Here is a 17,142-nt window from a genome sequence, read left to right as displayed (position 1 = left end):
AATGAAAAAAAAAAAGAGAATGAATCATCAAAGACAAGGCTACATTGGTTGGCTTGGAGAAGAGGGTTAAAGTAAGATAAGAGAAAGCCTCATGGCTTGTGCTGAACAACGGCCTCATCACCCTTCGCTATAATAGGCAAAGCAGAAAACCAGCAGGGTGATGGCATGCCAGGAAAAGCCCATGCTATCAGTATAAAAAAATATACTGCTTATGTTCCTTACACAGGAAATGCATTCAGTGCTTCAAGCCTATGCATTGTTAACTGACAGCTAAAAATCATGGCATGCTGAAATGCGAATGTGCGTATGCATGCTACACATGAGAGATATATAAATATAGCACCTGTGAGGACTTGGAGCAGGTATAGCCCAATAAATGGCCTTTTTCCTTTTCTCCCAGTCAGAGAAAAGTCCTGGGCCAACGTGTCACACATGCATCTCCGCATAATTTTGCGTACAGAATCTTGCACTGATGTGCCACCGATTCGCGATAAATGGGCCATCTAGAAAAAAAAAAGACATCCACATAAAATTTCATGCATGTGTACTTGCAGAGCAAAAATTTAACTTACGAGGTCTGTCCTGTTTTTTTCATCATGAAGCTGCCACTCCAATTCTTCCAGCCTCTGATGAGTTGCCAGGGGAAGCAGTTCAAGAATGGCACTGCTGACAGGTTGTGCACACGGTTGTTTATTTTCTGTGATGGCTTGCTCTATCCTTTGGATGGATTTTTCCAGGCCATCTACCTGAGCTCTTATTCCCTTCACCTCCTTGAGCAACTTTCCAAGCATGGCTAAAACAAAGAAGAGAAAAGTAACTTGACCAAGCTAAAACATTTCACTGTAATGGTTTTAATCTTATGTAAGCAGTAACCTAAGTATGTCTTCATTCTTTCTACAAGCAAAGCAATCCACCTAAGAAATAGTAGTAACAGTTAAATAAAGGATTCCTGCCATTTCTTTCTTTAACCAATAATCTGCAAAGGGCCTAACTTAAGTTGCATGAATAACACTTTGCATTTCCAATACAAGAACACCATGCAGAAACATGCACACGTAACTTCACAGGATCCTTAACACAGCCAGAGTACTCGTGCTGCAATGAAAGGTATAAGAAATGCAGATATAAAACAAATTATTCAACAGTCAGACTTAAAAATGGTGAATTAAACATATGCAAATATTCTACTGTTAACATAAGTGCGTTTTCCCAAAAAGTATTGACTAAATTTAGGGGATCTACAATAACAGTGAACATATTTGCTTGTAAACGCACTGAAATAAATTAAAGACCTATTGCACTTTGAAGACTTACTATTTACATTCCACTCCCACTTTTGCTATAGCTCCACATGGAGCTGTAGAATATTTAAGTAAATGAATAAAATTAAATAAGATTAACTTATGGCAATGACCAATATGTGATCATGTGGCTGCTACAACTGAACAGACCAACTTTTCCATGCTAAATTGTAACACCATGGTTGGATGCAACCTAAGTGCAGTGAAGCTCCGCCCACATTTGGGACCCCCACACCGAATTCCACTGCAAAAAAATGTAGTCAACTGTTAAAGCTTTTGTGACCTAAACAAGAAGCTAATCACCAGACGAAATGATAAGACCAAGAATTTTGATGCTCATGCTTGCTTGATAAATTAAAACACTAAAAGCTGCTCTCATTTACTGTGCTGATTGGCCAGCAGAGTAATATAGAGAATGTGAACCATGGCCCAGTGTTACCAACTTCTTTTTAAAATTGTATCCTACTACGGTAAAGCTCACAAATGCGGCAGGCACCTGCATATGACACCAACAGATGCATCACCAAAATTAAACACATTCAGTAAGGCAATGTTAGAGCAACACTGTCTATAAAGTGCCTAATGTAGAAACATTCGCATGATCATGCAACCTGCACCTTCCCTGTATGGCGGCCAGAAATAAAGGTTTGCTGTCGTCTATCTATACGCTCCACTTATGAAATAATCAACTATAGCCCTTCTATAACCTTTACAGAATTAAAAAGCACCTGACCAGACTGTACATAAAGTTGGACAAATTCTTGCGACCTGCAACTCATGTCGCAAGCATAATAAATGATTCCAAAGGCTGACAGCAGCCCCTACCATTTTGGTCAAGCTTCCTTTTTTCAGCAAAAGAATCGCCATCATCTAAAGCCACTTCCCGGCTAGGTGGGGCCTTTTGTATCTGGGGATCCTGTGAAGCAAGTGACTGGGGCTTGAACCGTGAAAATTTCACAATTTTTGGCGGTGGTGGTCGTGAAACAAACTTCGCAGTTTGTTGCGAAGAATTAAAGCACTGTCCTCGTAGAGGAACAGGAAAGTCGATGCTCTCTTCATCTGAAGACTCCAGGCGCGCTGGTGGCCGCCTCTTCCGCCTTTGCTGAATTGTTTCAACATCTGAGGCCAAATCTGATGTGAATTCTGCTTGCTGCTCTTTTTGTCTAGCACTTTCATAGCTGCCTAAAAAGAATGAATGTAATATTTATTGCCCAAAAAGAAATGAAATGCAAAGCACTAGTTTTAAAAAGACAAACAAAAAAATTTATAGAACTGTTGAACACTGAGTGGTGAAAGAAATAACAGCATAATATAAAAATGACATGTCCAAATTAATATGTTTAGTATATTCATCTACTCAAAATTTGCCACCTTCACTAGTTTCAATACAAAAGCAACCAGTTCTGGTACTAAGAGTAAACAAATTGTAGATACCTTAATTATAAGGTTCAACGAAGATAACTTTCAAGCTCAAGGTTTAGCTAACAATACTGCCAAAAATTTACCGATCTTACTGATAGTACACGAACTTAAGCTACCAACTTGAACATGTTTTTAGAAACTTGGGCAAGAAGCTTACCACATGTCCACAACACTCGACATCTGTAGCTAGTCCAGTCGCTTGATGGTGGTTGTTGCTCTTTGATGGCAGTAGTTATCTTTGCGGTGCTCTTAAATGGTGGCCACCTAACTGTGTTTTCTGAAATCCACGAAGTGGGCACGACGGAAACTTCATCTTCATCTTCAAAAAGAACGATGCTGTATGTCTTCCCCCCTGAAATTATAAAACAAAGAAAACTGAATTAATGCGATGGAATCCTAGCCACGGTGGGTGCAGTTTGATGAAGGTGAAATGTGAAAAACATGTATGTGGCGAGTGATGTCAGTGCAGATTAAAGAACCACTGGTGGTTAAAATTTATCAGCAGCCCTCCACTATATGCCTCTCGCCCGCCTTTAAACTCACGTCATTGTGAATCAATTCATGTGCCTTATCTACCCTGATAGGCAAGTTTTATATTTTACGAAATCAACCAGTGATCCCCGAAAATATTGCCTTTCCTATTATTCAGCAATGCAACTGCTACACTTGTACTGCAGGTAATGATATGGTGGAATGAGAGGTTTAACATTTCGAAGCTGCACATGGATTTTTTAGAACACAAAAGCGGAAGGCTGCCAATTAATTTTTGACCACTCAGTGTTCTTTATAACATGCACTGACATCACACACATTTTCACTCCATCAAAATGTAGCCACTGTGGCAAGGATTCAATCTCATGACCTTGAGAAGAGCAGGTCCAATGAAATGAACAGTTTAAATTAGCAAGTATACCAGCACAGGCTATACTTGTCTCATTTAGTCCATTCATTTCAGTGGACCAAACCATGGCATGTGTGCAATAGAGGAAATACTGCATAATTATCTCCTCCGCTTGGCAAGCACATGCATTTATTTCTAATTTCATCAACAGGCCACACAGAAAGATCTTGTGAAAGGTCTTTAGCAGCAAAAACCAGGAGCTCTGAAGACGGCAATGGTTGCGAATACAAGTCAGCCAAAGTTGTGAAATAGTGCCCACAGATGCTGGCCCCCGACACCGATTGCAACATATTAGTTACTAATACAATGTGACCTTCTTTAAGCTGGACACAATTATCCAGCCTGCCAAGCTTTAGCACAGTTCCTTCAAACTCTAGCAAAGAGTACTGTCTGCCTTGAAACCCTGGTGGCACAGGTCCATTAGAGTGCTCTCCTGACAGTCTTGGGTATGAATTGAGAGAACCTGTGGAAACATTACTAAGAAAGCGTTTCTCACTGAGGCGCTTGATAACCTGCTGAAGAGCTCGAGCCTTCGTCCTTACTAGGGTCTTAAGTTTATAAAGGAAGTTTTCAAAAACGAAGGCTGAAAAGTCATCAAGAGGGCCAAATCTTCTGGCATCGTCAGCTAGATGCAACAATGAGTGCACGTTATAGACATAGATCCCCTTTCCATATAGGGAGCCAGCCTCAGCTACAAACTCTTGAAGAAGGTGCTCCGCCAAGTCCACGTTGTGCACTGCGTAATCTGGGCATGCAAGGATAGCAATAGCAGCACTAAGCTTCATAAAATGGTCGTAAAACTTTCTTTCCAAATTTCCTTGGAGGACAAGTGGTCCATAGTACAGTAGAAAGTTCCTAAACTCAACCGCTTTCCACTGCTCCAAAAATTGCAGTGATCGTGGCCTGCGCTTCATGTCACTTGGAACATACAAGTTAAAACTAGCAAGCATCGTGGATACATGAAGCTTTGACTGTGATGACATTTTTGAAGCTGATGGCTTTTTAGAAGCCCAATAACAAATGAGTAGTTTCTTCATTACTCCCAAACAAACCAGGTGCATATAGTCTAGTGGGAACTGTGTGACCATCCCAACACCAAAACACTGCAGCGGAGACTCGCTATGGTGGTGATGTTCTTGGGCAAAGCTCCTGAAATCTTCATCAGTGCGCAAGGGACTGTCATGGGAATCAAAAATGATTTTCCTGTCAAGTGCAGAGTATGCACCCTTTTGAGTGCACCTTTCACATCCAAAATAGGCTGTATGGCCCTTAATGCATTTGATGTAAGCCCTTGCTGGGGCATCACACACAAATGCATGGATTTTCACAGCATAGACCTTGCCATTGTACATAAGGCCCTCCTCAAGCAGCTTCCTTATTTCGGAGACAAAATCACTTAAGTACAAGGTCACATCTCCAGGCTTGCTGTCACCCTCATAGAGAGCAGCAACAAATGGAGAGGAGTGTGAACTTTCCTTTACAAGCACGAGAATCGGCCAGAATTGCTTTCTCGAGCTGCGGGAGAGCGGAAGGCCGTCTACGTTCACAATGAGTGACAATGTCCGACAATCTGCAGGAACATGTGCAACATGTTCTTCCAAAGAACGAGAAATTCCAAAATAGTGGTAACGACCACCGGTCATCACTGCCAGATCAGTATGCCTCTGCGTCTTTAGCAATGTTCTAGCATCCGAGGGTAACTCTGGATGGTATGGCTTGAGCACTTTAAGCAGGGAATTCAGGTGTGAAGCAGGCAATTTACTATTAATAGCCCATACACGCAAGTCGTACTCTAGACACTGAGTAGCGGCACCAGACTCAGGTGTCATCCTATCTTCACACTCCACCAACTCGTCATCGTCAGAAATCCGCGACAAGTCTGACGTTGCACTTCCTATGTCAGAGATGCCGCTAGAGGTGCCAAAATCTGACAAGTTGGAACTGCGGCTTTCATCTGCGTCCTCGCCTGGCACTGATAAAGAGGATAAAACGACATTATGCGACAAAAAGGCGTATTGATCCTGCTCTGCTCCTGATGCGCACAATCTGCTGTCACGACCATTATCAACAACGGCCAAACAATTTTCTAGTTCGCCGTGAACAGCCTCTGCTATTCTTCGGCGTCGTTGCCGAATGGACACTTCACTTAGTGAACGCTTCACTCTCTTCATGATGCAACGAATGTAGCACTTAAAACCATCACGAAGGGCATGGCTAAATTTGTGCCAACCAACACGTGTTACAGCACAACAATGAGTAGAAATCACTTACCACTGAGGTCATCCTCGGAGCAAGCCTGCGCCATTTCAGTTGAATTGCAGAGAAGCTACAAGAAAAAAAGCACAGGCACGGCGACTGCAAAAAAAACTATGCTAGAACAACAAAAAACGCGGACTTTGACACGACTGCCGCTGAGTGGCACGTTTTTAGATGAGCGCGCGTCGCAGGGCTGGCTGTCGCATGGAAGAAGGCATGGAAGAAGGAAATGGGCTCTCGGCTGTACCGCGATTTGGATTTGTGATGATCTCCATGGCCATTAGACTGCGGAGCGTCAGTGAAACCAGAACTCAATTTTTTCGGCAGTTTTTATTTAGACCGCCTGCTTAATAAAAAAACAGATATTTCAGCTGTTTAGAAATATTTTCGATACAGGTATATATTTTTACATCAGTGTGACATAGTTAAGTACACTTGCACTGCTCGCCAGCTGTATGCACACCACATGCAAGCTTGCGCTCGAAGCAAAAAAAAAAAAAAATTAATGTAGTAATGGTGAGGAGAAGTGATCTAGCTGGTACCGGCTTTTCTATTTGGGCTTCAGAAATAGCCCGAGAGGGCAGACAATTAGCCTATAGCATGAATGTTATAGCAATGTCATCGTAGGTGGTTCAACATTTATTCATCATTTGACAATATTGCTGCAATGTGAAAAAGACCACTTTAGAGCAACGTTATCAGCATGTTGCTTGGTAACATTGCAGCAACATTATCTAATGTTGAAGAATGTTAGCGCAACATAATACAACATTGGCAATGTTGTTGCAACGTTGCAGTAACATACTGTGCTACTAGGGTGCCTGCAAACGTGGACAAAATGCACGCGACTTTAGTACACTGCACTCATGATGCACAACTAAACGAATTAAAGTTGACTGGTAACCTAAAGAAACCAAGATGAATCTTCACTAATTCACAAGCACGTAGCTTCACGCTCAGCTGAGTGTGAATTAAGCGGAGCTCAGCTGAGCCTAGGTGGCTCGTGAAACACAATGCTGGGCGCGAACAAGGATGGCGACAGTACACCTTCATTCCTGATTTTTTTTTTTGCTCGTGCCACATCAACCGATTAATCGCGATTAAATCAATAACAAGGAAAAATTGGAAACTTAGAATATCCCCGCACGAGGCACTACTGGTAATAATATCGCGTCTGGGACGGTCCGGCGCTTGTCGAATGGGTGCCGCAGTGGTACGTTTGATCTGCCGAGCTGGGCGTCGATTCCCTCCTTAAAGGATGGAGGAGGGGGCGGCCCTCCCCCCGACTTTAAGCACTGATCGGCTTCAATCACATAGAAACGCAGAACGTAGCCAAACGCGCCGCCCGCTGTTCGGGAGTCGCGGCTGCTTGTCGTGCAGCCGCGACATCCCATCGGCCGTGGCGCCTCCATGTCGGTCGCACCCTTGTGAGGACGGGCCATTTTGGTATCAGCCTTCTCCCTTCTTTTATTTTTTTTTATTGTCATTTTTGCAAAGCGTCGGCGACAGCCGTCTTTGCTACAAACTTAAATACGGGAATCCGAGGCCCATAGCTGACGTATACGCGAGCTCCTCTCGAAGCGCGAAGAGTCAGCCAGCCTCGGCGCGCGCTCCTCCTGACTTTTGAGGGAACTGGCGTGCACCCGTTCTCGCTGCCTGTGGGTTGTTCGATGACATCCCGCGTTCGCGGAGCACCGCTGTGCCTCAGTAACGTTGTTGCTAAATGGCGGCAAAAGGCAGCAGGGTAACTTTCAGTATGAGCTGGGGGAGGAATAAACTTGGAAGGCCGATTTTGAGTTTCTGTTTGTGGAAACCACGACCGGCTTTGGTGGAAACTTTGCTAGGCACGAAGTTTCTAGCAAACTCATGTTTAGCGAATGGGCCCGAAAGGCAGTGCTTAAATATTTAATTAGTGAAAGTTTCCTAATGATTGTGCTGGCGACGATCGAGTGCACAAATACGGATGTCCGCCGCTGCTATAAAGCTCGGACAGTAAAAAAAAAAAAAAAAAAAAAAGAAAAAAAATTCTCGAATTCTTTATCTAACAATCGGAAGCAGTTGTCGACAACAGTTAACACGCAACAGAGGCCCGCTAAGGGCCGCCGTGCAGTGGAAGAACGCACCGCGGATACGTCTGCGGTCGGGCCAGGCAAACAATAGGGTGTGGCATTGGCGCGTGTCGAGACTGGAAGACATGCTGCTTGTGTGGATTACGTGCTGCCCCGAGCAGAAGTATATGGACCATCTATGGTATACGTATACGGAGGGGTTCCGCGATAAATCCGCTTTTATTCTCCGCGGCGCCTGAACTTGAAGACGTGCAGTCCAAACTTGGCGATGCGAACTTTGCACTCACCGGTTTCCTTTTGTGTCTGAAGTACGAAGAAATTCATTTTTTTTCTTTTTTTTGTGTGAGCGCGTAGTCCGCACACTCTTGCTCACGTGTGTGTATGCTTAGGTCGGCTCGGAATGGAGGGCAGGTGTCGAAACGAGCGACCATTCTTCTGAGAAGGAGCGGGCCGGACACGGTCTGCTGGAAAATCGGCAGCCTGCCAGGCGGCACCGCGTGCCGGCGAGACAACGAGATGCACACCGTGAAATCTGTTCACGTGACTCAACCGCGGCCGTCTTTCGCATCCCAGCGGCCTGCGCCGCTCGTTAATGGTTGGCCAAGAAGAGCCGCACGTGGTGGCTCAGGTGCTGCTGCTCAGCAAGAGGTGTAGCGGGTTTAGTTGCTTCCCGGCCGCGGCGGCCGGGAATCAATACGGTCGGAAATAAGGGTCGGAAATACGAAGAACACTCGTGCGCGCTTTCGATTGCTGTGCTTTGGGTGCACGTGCATTAACGAGCCACTAAACAGAATTAAGCAAAGTCTGAATAATTTTCGTAGTGCATTTTTTCGAAACTACTTACAGAGAACCACATGACTAAGATCCCGAGAGAGATTTTTTAGTCCCCGCATCCAAATCTCGACCAATCACAGCGGGAGGCGCGTGCGCCGCTGGATTCCTTGCAGCACCACCAGGTGGTGCTCACCACCTAACCAGTCACAGCCAGGTGGCGTGAGCCGACGCCCGACTTAAAGGGCTCAGCCTTATCCATCCATCTGTGGCAGCGGCGGCACCGGCCATGCGGGGTAAAGCAAAAAAAAAAAGGAACCAGAAAGCTCGCTTTAGTGCATAGCATTTGCCGCAAGTGTTTCGCGGTAAACATTGCGGTTGCATAAGCTGCAGTTGCTGAGAAGCAGCAACTGTAGCACACAAAGCAGGGAGTGACGTAACTACATTTTCATATGTAAAAGAAGAACCCACCTATTAAGGCAACTGGTCTCATTTGTGTTCTGACAATGCTATGGAAAGGCCATGCATGTTTAGGGTCCCAAAGAGTGAACACGATGAGCGGCGACAGGAACAGCAATGTCAATATGCACAATGGTGCCATGCTCAGGCTCGGCAGGGCCCAGTTCAAGGCTACGTCACATTCGCTCTGGTGATATACCACAGCTTCGCTGGCCAGCCACCTCCATATGGTGGATTGGAGCCCATTATTTAAATTTTGTGGTAAGGGACATGAAAATGGTGCGCACACACGCACGCACGCACGGTGTCCCAACTATCATGCACCAAGATATAAAAATATGCAAAAGTCACGTAGCTGGACGGAACCAAGGTAATGCTGTTTGTCGGCACTTGGAGATACTCAGGTAATTTTCTTGCATTCTGCCTAATTACATAATTAATCTTAATTAGTGAACTGCTCGAACATTATCATTAGAATAAAATTGTAGAGCAATGTGAAAAACTCCTGATATAGCTTTCTGTTGCTTAATATGTGCTACATAAAAGTTTTTCCGAGCGTGAAAGAAGCCCACAAATACACGCGAAGTGCCTCGAGTGGCCAGTTGCGCGGCAATTTTTTTTTATTCACGCTCAAAAAAACACTTTATGGTGCACGTGTTGAGTCCTCCACTATGGTGTGTCTCATAATCATAGGGGGGTTTTGGCACGCAAAATCCCGAAATTACTTTTTTATTAAAAGAAAATTCTTTTTTAATCCCAGTCCTCCTGGACAGGGACACGGTTTCGTGACTCAGTCATAAAACACCACGCCGAGTGAGTAAATGAAAGTCTATGCAAATTTGTAAAATTAAGCACGATCCCAGGGCTCATTTGCAAAATTTTTCGTCATCTTAGTGGCTTTGGAGTTGAGTGCACATTTTACATTTTGCTTATAATTCTAGTAACTTGGTGTTACATATATAAAACATCTGCAAAGAAAAAATCTCGTTATTTCACTGGCAAGTGGTTCATCTCGAACATTAGTCACACTATGCTCTATCATGTTTCGCAATGGTCAAGCATGCTTTACACTGTTGTCTAGCAAAAAAAAAAAAAGAGAAGCCCTCATTACCACTTTAAAATGCAAAAAGCTTATGTTTGTTTAGGTTAGTGGAAGACTATTTCTGTTCAACGCACTTTCAGGCTACCAGAAACCACTTGGAAAACATTACTTTATCAGTATAAGAATAGAAATATAGCATCTTGTTCTGCGTTATAAAAGAAAGGCAGCAAAGCCTGTGAACACTTATTGTGCCTTTGTATGTCTCCTTTTTTTTTTTTCTTGTCTTTAGCGCTCCAGCTTCTTATACAGTCAAGTACATGCCACCAAACCTAGACTTCTAAATTTTCTTGTTTTAGTTTTAAGTACGTATTACGCACTTACAGACAAAATTTATTGAAAACAGGGATCTAAGCAAAGGTTGTCGCCTGTTTTTGAGATAGCACTAATTCTCATCGCTGGACAAACCTCGCCCACGAAATGTGCTCGCTGCCCATGGCAGTAGCAAAGGCTTATGCTGAATCAACTAGCATGCTGGGGCAAGGTGTGTTGGGATGAAACTAATCAAGTCTAATTAAAATTATCTTGTGAAAGTAAGCACTGCAGCATAAGACTACGCAACTTTGTTTTGCCCGCTAATTTTGTCCGCCCTTTTATTAGATGTTCCATTCCGCATTTCGCTTCAATGCCGCTGAAGCAGTGCATGTCTCAGCACCACTGCGACTGCCTAGTTTCCTGAAAATGGGATCAAACATGTTTTGTGGTATGCTTAATGTGCTGGGTAGCAACAAAGTTGAAATGCCTATGGCATAAAAAAAAAGGGGGAAATCTTCTCTATTTTCTCTATTCCAGATTTTCTCTTCTCTATTTTCTCTATTCCAGATACGGCCTGCGTGCCGTATCTGGAAGTAATTTGCGGCGGCGGCAGAAAGGTTAATGACGAGCCGAGATGGCTGGTCTTCATGCAGGCTGTCTTCCCGCACACCTGTTAGAATTCATGTAATAAAGACGTGCTGAAGTGGGTGGCAACATGAAGCGTTCACTCTTTGCGTCCGCTGCACTTCATCATGCCAGTGTTGCAACAGCGATTGCTTGCCGTCATCGAATAAGATTTGTTCATGCTTGTGCATACGTGACACCATGCTTGTTAATTTCATGATTGTAAGCGAATGTCTACTGCAATTTTATATGACCAACAAAACTATGAACCTTCTTGTATTTCTCAGATACTTGCTATTGCTATCAATGCTACACCTTTCACATGAAACTGTGACTTCAAGTTTCACTTTAGTGTCTCTTTTAGAAGCTGAGGTGTCAACCATTAATACAGACCCCCCTACTACGACATTCCTCTAACCTACAGTCGAGTTTCTTGACATAAATCTATCCAATTAGAATAGTTCGGTCAGGTTTTACCACTGCGTGATGCGGGCTTCTGGTGCCTGAGGGCTGTAGATCACACACTATCCCATGTTTCAGCGACTACTGTTTCAGGCATGTTCTGAGTGCAGAATTTAAGTCAGCCAGTACTCAAAGCATAATTTTTCGCTAAAAACTGCATTTGTAGGTCCAGTTTCAATAAATGAGTACTCGTAATGTGCTGCAAAATGCATTGGTTTACCAGTGAACAGTTTTCCACAGTTCTGAAACATATATTAGCTGGAACAGCAATGCGTATCGCTGTGTACCTTTTGTATTTTTCTAGTAAAAGGTTACACCTTGAGTACTGTCCGATTTCGTGTGTGCGGCTGGAACGCACCTCTTAAAGTTATTATTTAAAAAGTTAAGAGGAGTTTCCAGATTAATAAGTGTACTTGCAGTCATCGTGCAAATTTTGTTTGCCGCTGCTATAAAACTTGAGTAAAAAAAATGATCATTTTATCTTGAATCTCCTATTCTTTAATTGAATGAGACAATTGGTCGTCACAAAAACAAGAAGTATATATAGATGTATCTGTGTGCACGAAAGCACCACCACACGCACCCAGAAATGTGCAGACGCCCGCACACTGGTGGACAAGCACAGGCAAAAGTACGGAGCAACAGAGGGACGCAAACTTCAGACTTCAAGCTGGCTGGGTCACGTGTTGCCTTTGACGTTAAACCATATATAATGTACCACAATTTAATTTTTACGACCCAACGCAGGGAGTTTGCGAGCATGGCGACGGGGGTTCTGGACTGCAGCTACCAGGAGGCCACATGCCGCGCCTACGACGTGCTGAGTGAGGAGAATCCGGACTGGGGCCACCGTACTGCCGTTGACATTGCGGCGCAGGCGAACAACCACAAGTTCCTGGCACACCCGTGCTGCCAACGCTGGATCACCAACCTCTTTATGGGCCGCATCAGCGTGCGAGACCTCACATGGGGGCCCCTGGCAGTACCCATGTGGCTCAAGGTGTGTGCCTTCTTTGCATTCGCACTTGCACAATTTTGGACGACGTGGCAAAGTTTCATTCACCACATGAAAAAATGACACAGACGTAGAAGTGTGGAAGCTGCTAGATATGCTGTAAAGGTATGGGTGGAGGGTATGGGGTGTAGCCTGCTCGCAAGTGGGCCTAACCTCACACATAGCGCCGGCAGCTGTCCCGCCCAAGCGTCACGGTACTTACCAAAACCAATAGCCCAGCAAATGTAGAAATTAGGCTATGTAGCTAAATTTTACACTTTACAAAAAGAAAGAAAAGGGAGATGACGTTTCACTTCGATAACTTTTGACGAAAGGTCAGCCTACTAGCTTTCAGTGCATGGATGCTGAATGCTAGTGCACCTTCAAGGGCAACTGGCTTGTGGTTTTCTTTGTGATTTCATTGCAGCTGGCCTTCAACGCCAGCTGAAACTGTGTATCTGGGACTGTGGAAAAAGCCTAGTTTCTGATAGTGTAAATATAGAGCAGCCTCTCTGTAAAGTTTCATGTTTGAAATAAAATGCGCCGTGGAAAGTTTGCACAAATAGACGTGAGAATGCGTGCTCTTCTAGCTGACAATGAAAATTAGCATTTTACACCTAAAAAGAAGCCTATATGCAATGGTGCCATATTCATTTGAAGTAAATATGCTGAATCCCAATTCTGCAGTGCCAGTGGCTCAAAACTGGCTGTGGTTGGGAGTCCGCATTTAGTGAAGCTTTCGTTGTGGCATCCAAAGGTGTGCAGGGTCACTCAAACTAAACCACTATTTCTTTGCCCTTGCATCTGAAGTGGCATTGTCTTCAGCGGAGAGGGAATTTTCATAAAAATACTCAAGAAACAACTGGAAATATTGGGGCACTTGAAAATGACAATGTGGTATAGACACCCTGAATAACATACTGTGAAGATACCCTTATTCATCTCTCTCTCTTCCTTTTTTTTTCCAGATCATCTTATGTGCTTTTCTAGTTTTCCCGATGTACGTGTGGGTCCGCTTTAAGTCGGATCCTCATGAAATGGAGTACAAGGAAGGTACGTTCATGCCATGTCCTCATACTTTCTGGTAAGGTGCAGTTATTTGGGTCGAGCGGGTTATTTTTTGGAACAATACAACAGCAAAAATTCAACACGCACTTCGCATTATTATGCTGCCTTTGCTTGTACTGCCTGCTCGTTACTGCATTGCCTTGTTTGGATTCCATCATTTTGCGAGTTTAATAAGTGTTTGAATCACTGGCTTCAGTCACTGCATTTCTCAGAAGCTGTATGTGACACCGAAACGCTCTGGAGAGAGCCTCTTGTGTGGTAGCGATGCTATCCCCACTAAGCAGTGACTTTATTTTTTGCACTGGAAGTTGTGAAACATCCACCTATGTCACTCAGGGGACTGGATGCACCTACCATCATGAGCCCAAGGCGGTTAATGACGAGGCAGGTTATGGGCAAGAACTTATATTTTGCAAATGCCTAGAAGGTTTTCTGAAATACAAATGATAGTGGGTGAACCACATCTGGCTGTTATCTTGATACAATGCTTCAACCACAGTTTCCAAGGCAGCCGGGTAGTCTGCGAAAACAGCATGCGTCCTCCCAAAGGCCATGACTAGATTTATCTTGAGAGTTACTACTACTAAGAGGTGGGAAGTGTCGGATGTGCATGCTTTGACTGAACACTGTGCTAAATTTGTGCAAATCAGCTAAAGCAGCAGCAAAAGGTGTACGACACGAAAAAATGTGACATGTGAAGCTTTGCGGCCTGTTTCCTTTTCTATATGGTCCCTGCAGAGCCCGATGTCGAAGAAGAGAAAGATGACAGGGAAGGGGATGAGGATGCCCTCTTGCAGGACGGGACTCGAGCCATCGACATGTGAGCCTGTGTTTGTGTACTTTCAGATGCCATGGGCATTCAGGAAATATTTGGCAGTGTTCTAACCTCAGAAGAAACGACGATTGACGGCATGATGCTAGCGCTTACTCGCAACCACACTTCACTCATAAAGAAAACGTACTTATAACATACAAAGAAACAAAGACATGCATTATATATCTGTTATTTTGCTCTTTTTGTACAAACACATCTGAAAAAATACAATAAGCTATGCATGTAACTTTACCACCCGTTCAAGAGCCAAGGAGTGGCTGTTGTCCTGTTCATGTACCAACATCTCCTTCTATCGTTATTTAAAAAACAAAGAAAGAGAGAAAAAGAAGAAGAGAGAAAAAAATTAAAAGAAGACCCCAAAACAAAGAAGAGTGTTTAGATATTAAATGCACAGACAATGATGTTTGAAGTGAAAAACGCAATTTCATCAAGTGAAATATAATGCACACCCAAAACGAAAATATGGAGTCAACAACGGTACATAGTGCAATAATACAAAGAGTGCATTATTCCTAGCTTTCATACAACAAAGCTAGCCAAGATCAGACTTGTACACATAAGAGGAAAAAAGTAACTGAGCATATAACAATTAATTCAGTCAAAGCTGTAATTGATTACAGTTACTACCCCGCAAAAGTAATTACCTAATTGCTAATCTATAATAGATGATGTCATTACTATCCTCCCATCCTTTATTAACATAGCATAAATGCAGTAAGTAGAACTAGGTGGCCTGGCTCTTTAAGTGCATTACCAGCAGCCCTTCATACATTAATCTCCATAAACAATTTCTTTACAAAATTTTTATCGGTCATTACCCTCATTTTCTTGTTAAGGCACCAGCGATCACACTGAAAGCTCGCTCGATGTGCGTGCAAGGGGGTAGGGTGGTGTAACGTAGGAACCCTTTGCACAAATGAAGAGCAGTTGTGCAACTGCTTGCAGCAAAGCATCTATAGCATGTCAACCGTACCATTTGTGCTGTAACTATGAAGCCAAATTGCAGCCATGTGGCCATCATATTATCTTCTATACCATTGTGCTCCATACTGTTGGCTTAACGTGCTGTGTCCAAACTTCTCTATACAGGTGCTGTGCTGTTTGTTAAGTGCTGGTGGTGCCATAGGACGCATGGACCCACAATTTGTTTTTATCATCCAGCACAGCCCATTCATGTTATTGTGTGGCCAATGGTGTTGCACTCAAGCTATCTTTGCGTCTTGCTCAGAGCCAACCATTTTTCATACAGGCCGCCGCAGCAACAGCAAGATTCACTGCCGGGGCTGACGTCGGAAACGAAGGTGTCCTTCCAGCCCGAGGTGGTTACGACGCTACTGCGTGAGCGGGAGCTGTTTGTGCCGTCGCCTCCACCGCTCTGGAACATGGTCTATCAGATGTGGAGTGCGCCCATCACTAAGTTCTGGACATTTCAGGTGAGCGTGCACAATGCTTGTCACCGTTAAAATGTCGCAGTTTGAGATGAACAAGCGCTGTGTCCGTGGGCATTGAGCAATTGGGAATATTTTAGGCATTGTTAAATGAGATAATTTGACTGCTATTGATTAAGGGCAGATTGGGCTAGTTTGTTGCATGCGTTCTTGAAGCAGCGCCACACGCAGAGCTTGACAGACATCGTACTGTGTCTCATTGTTGTTTCTTTGTGCTGTGTGTGCCGCTGCATTCATACGTCATACTTAAAATTGCAGCATGCACTGAAGCTTCAAAACCTTCACAAGCTCTGTGCTTATCATGCTGTTCCTTGCATTTGGCCAAGGGCGCTATCCAAAAAGTTTTAAGCAGTGTGCTTGCAACAAAATACTTGTAGTTAATATTCAAGAGCTTTTGGTGCTGGAGGTACTTTCTACCAGTGCAGTACCAGCCGTACTTTCTACTAGTGCTTCAGTGGCTAGCTCAAGGGCTCAATGCTTCTTTAGTCATAATGTATGGTGGCTTTCTACGACAAATTTGACAAGTTCCCCATAGATGACCTGCCCAGCCTAGCAGCCAACATGCTTTCTGGCCTCTCTGATGCCACCCAGATCTTCTACATTGTGTACCTGGCACTGTTCAGCGTGGCCGTGCTATTGCCGTCGTGTGGCAATCGGTATGTGGACATGGCTGTGTGTGCCTGGACTGCCCTCATCGCCCTCGAGTCGGCCAGGAGGACATATGTGCTGCACAAGGTACAGATGCATGCTTTCTCGCCGCTGATGTGACTGTACGTGGTTGGTCTTGAGCTGCAAGTGTGGGAGGGAGCAGGGGCAGGTTGGTGAGCACCTCCTTTTCTAGAGCAGCCGTGGCTGCGCACGGCTGTCAGCGTGGTGGAGCTGGCTGAGCGCATACTCGGCTTGCATGCCCTCTTTCAGAGATTATCTGCCATTTGTGCCAAGAGTGGGCACTATCCTCCTGCACATCTAGTACTTCAATTTGCGAAACCTCGAGTTTCGAAGGCATGTTGAAGCAGCCAGACAAAGCATTCGCTCTCCTCTGCCGGTGCGTTTCATGACAGCGTCGTCACTGCGCACGACACTATCAGTCGCAGGGGTGGAGCGGACGCGGAAGCAATGCTGGCTTCCCTTCGTACTGCCGATGTGAAGATAGGGATCGACACTGCATGAAACTGTAT

The 17,142-nt window shown here is 44.3% G+C and overlaps 1 protein-coding gene across 1 annotated transcript in view; it reads left to right on the top strand.

Moving 5' to 3' along the window:
• LOC126530532 (transient receptor potential cation channel subfamily M member-like 2) overlaps positions 1 to 17,142 on the top strand; it is a 214,013-nt gene that overhangs the window by 134,266 nt on the left and 62,605 nt on the right. The window contains exons 10-14 of the mRNA XM_050177803.2: positions 12,367 to 12,619; positions 13,582 to 13,666; positions 14,420 to 14,501; positions 15,766 to 15,949; positions 16,556 to 16,699. Coding sequence (XP_050033760.1) covers positions 12,367 to 12,619; positions 13,582 to 13,666; positions 14,420 to 14,501; positions 15,766 to 15,949; positions 16,556 to 16,699 — 748 coding nt within the window. The remainder of the gene's footprint in view (positions 1 to 12,366; positions 12,620 to 13,581; positions 13,667 to 14,419; positions 14,502 to 15,765; positions 15,950 to 16,555; positions 16,700 to 17,142) is intronic.

The sequence above is a fragment of the Dermacentor andersoni genome, chromosome 4 (genome assembly GCF_023375885.2).
Source record: "Dermacentor andersoni chromosome 4, qqDerAnde1_hic_scaffold, whole genome shotgun sequence".
NCBI lineage: Eukaryota > Metazoa > Arthropoda > Arachnida > Ixodida > Ixodidae > Dermacentor > Dermacentor andersoni.
Note: the sequence above shows the minus strand (reverse complement) of the source record. Positions and strands in the feature narration are given on the sequence as shown.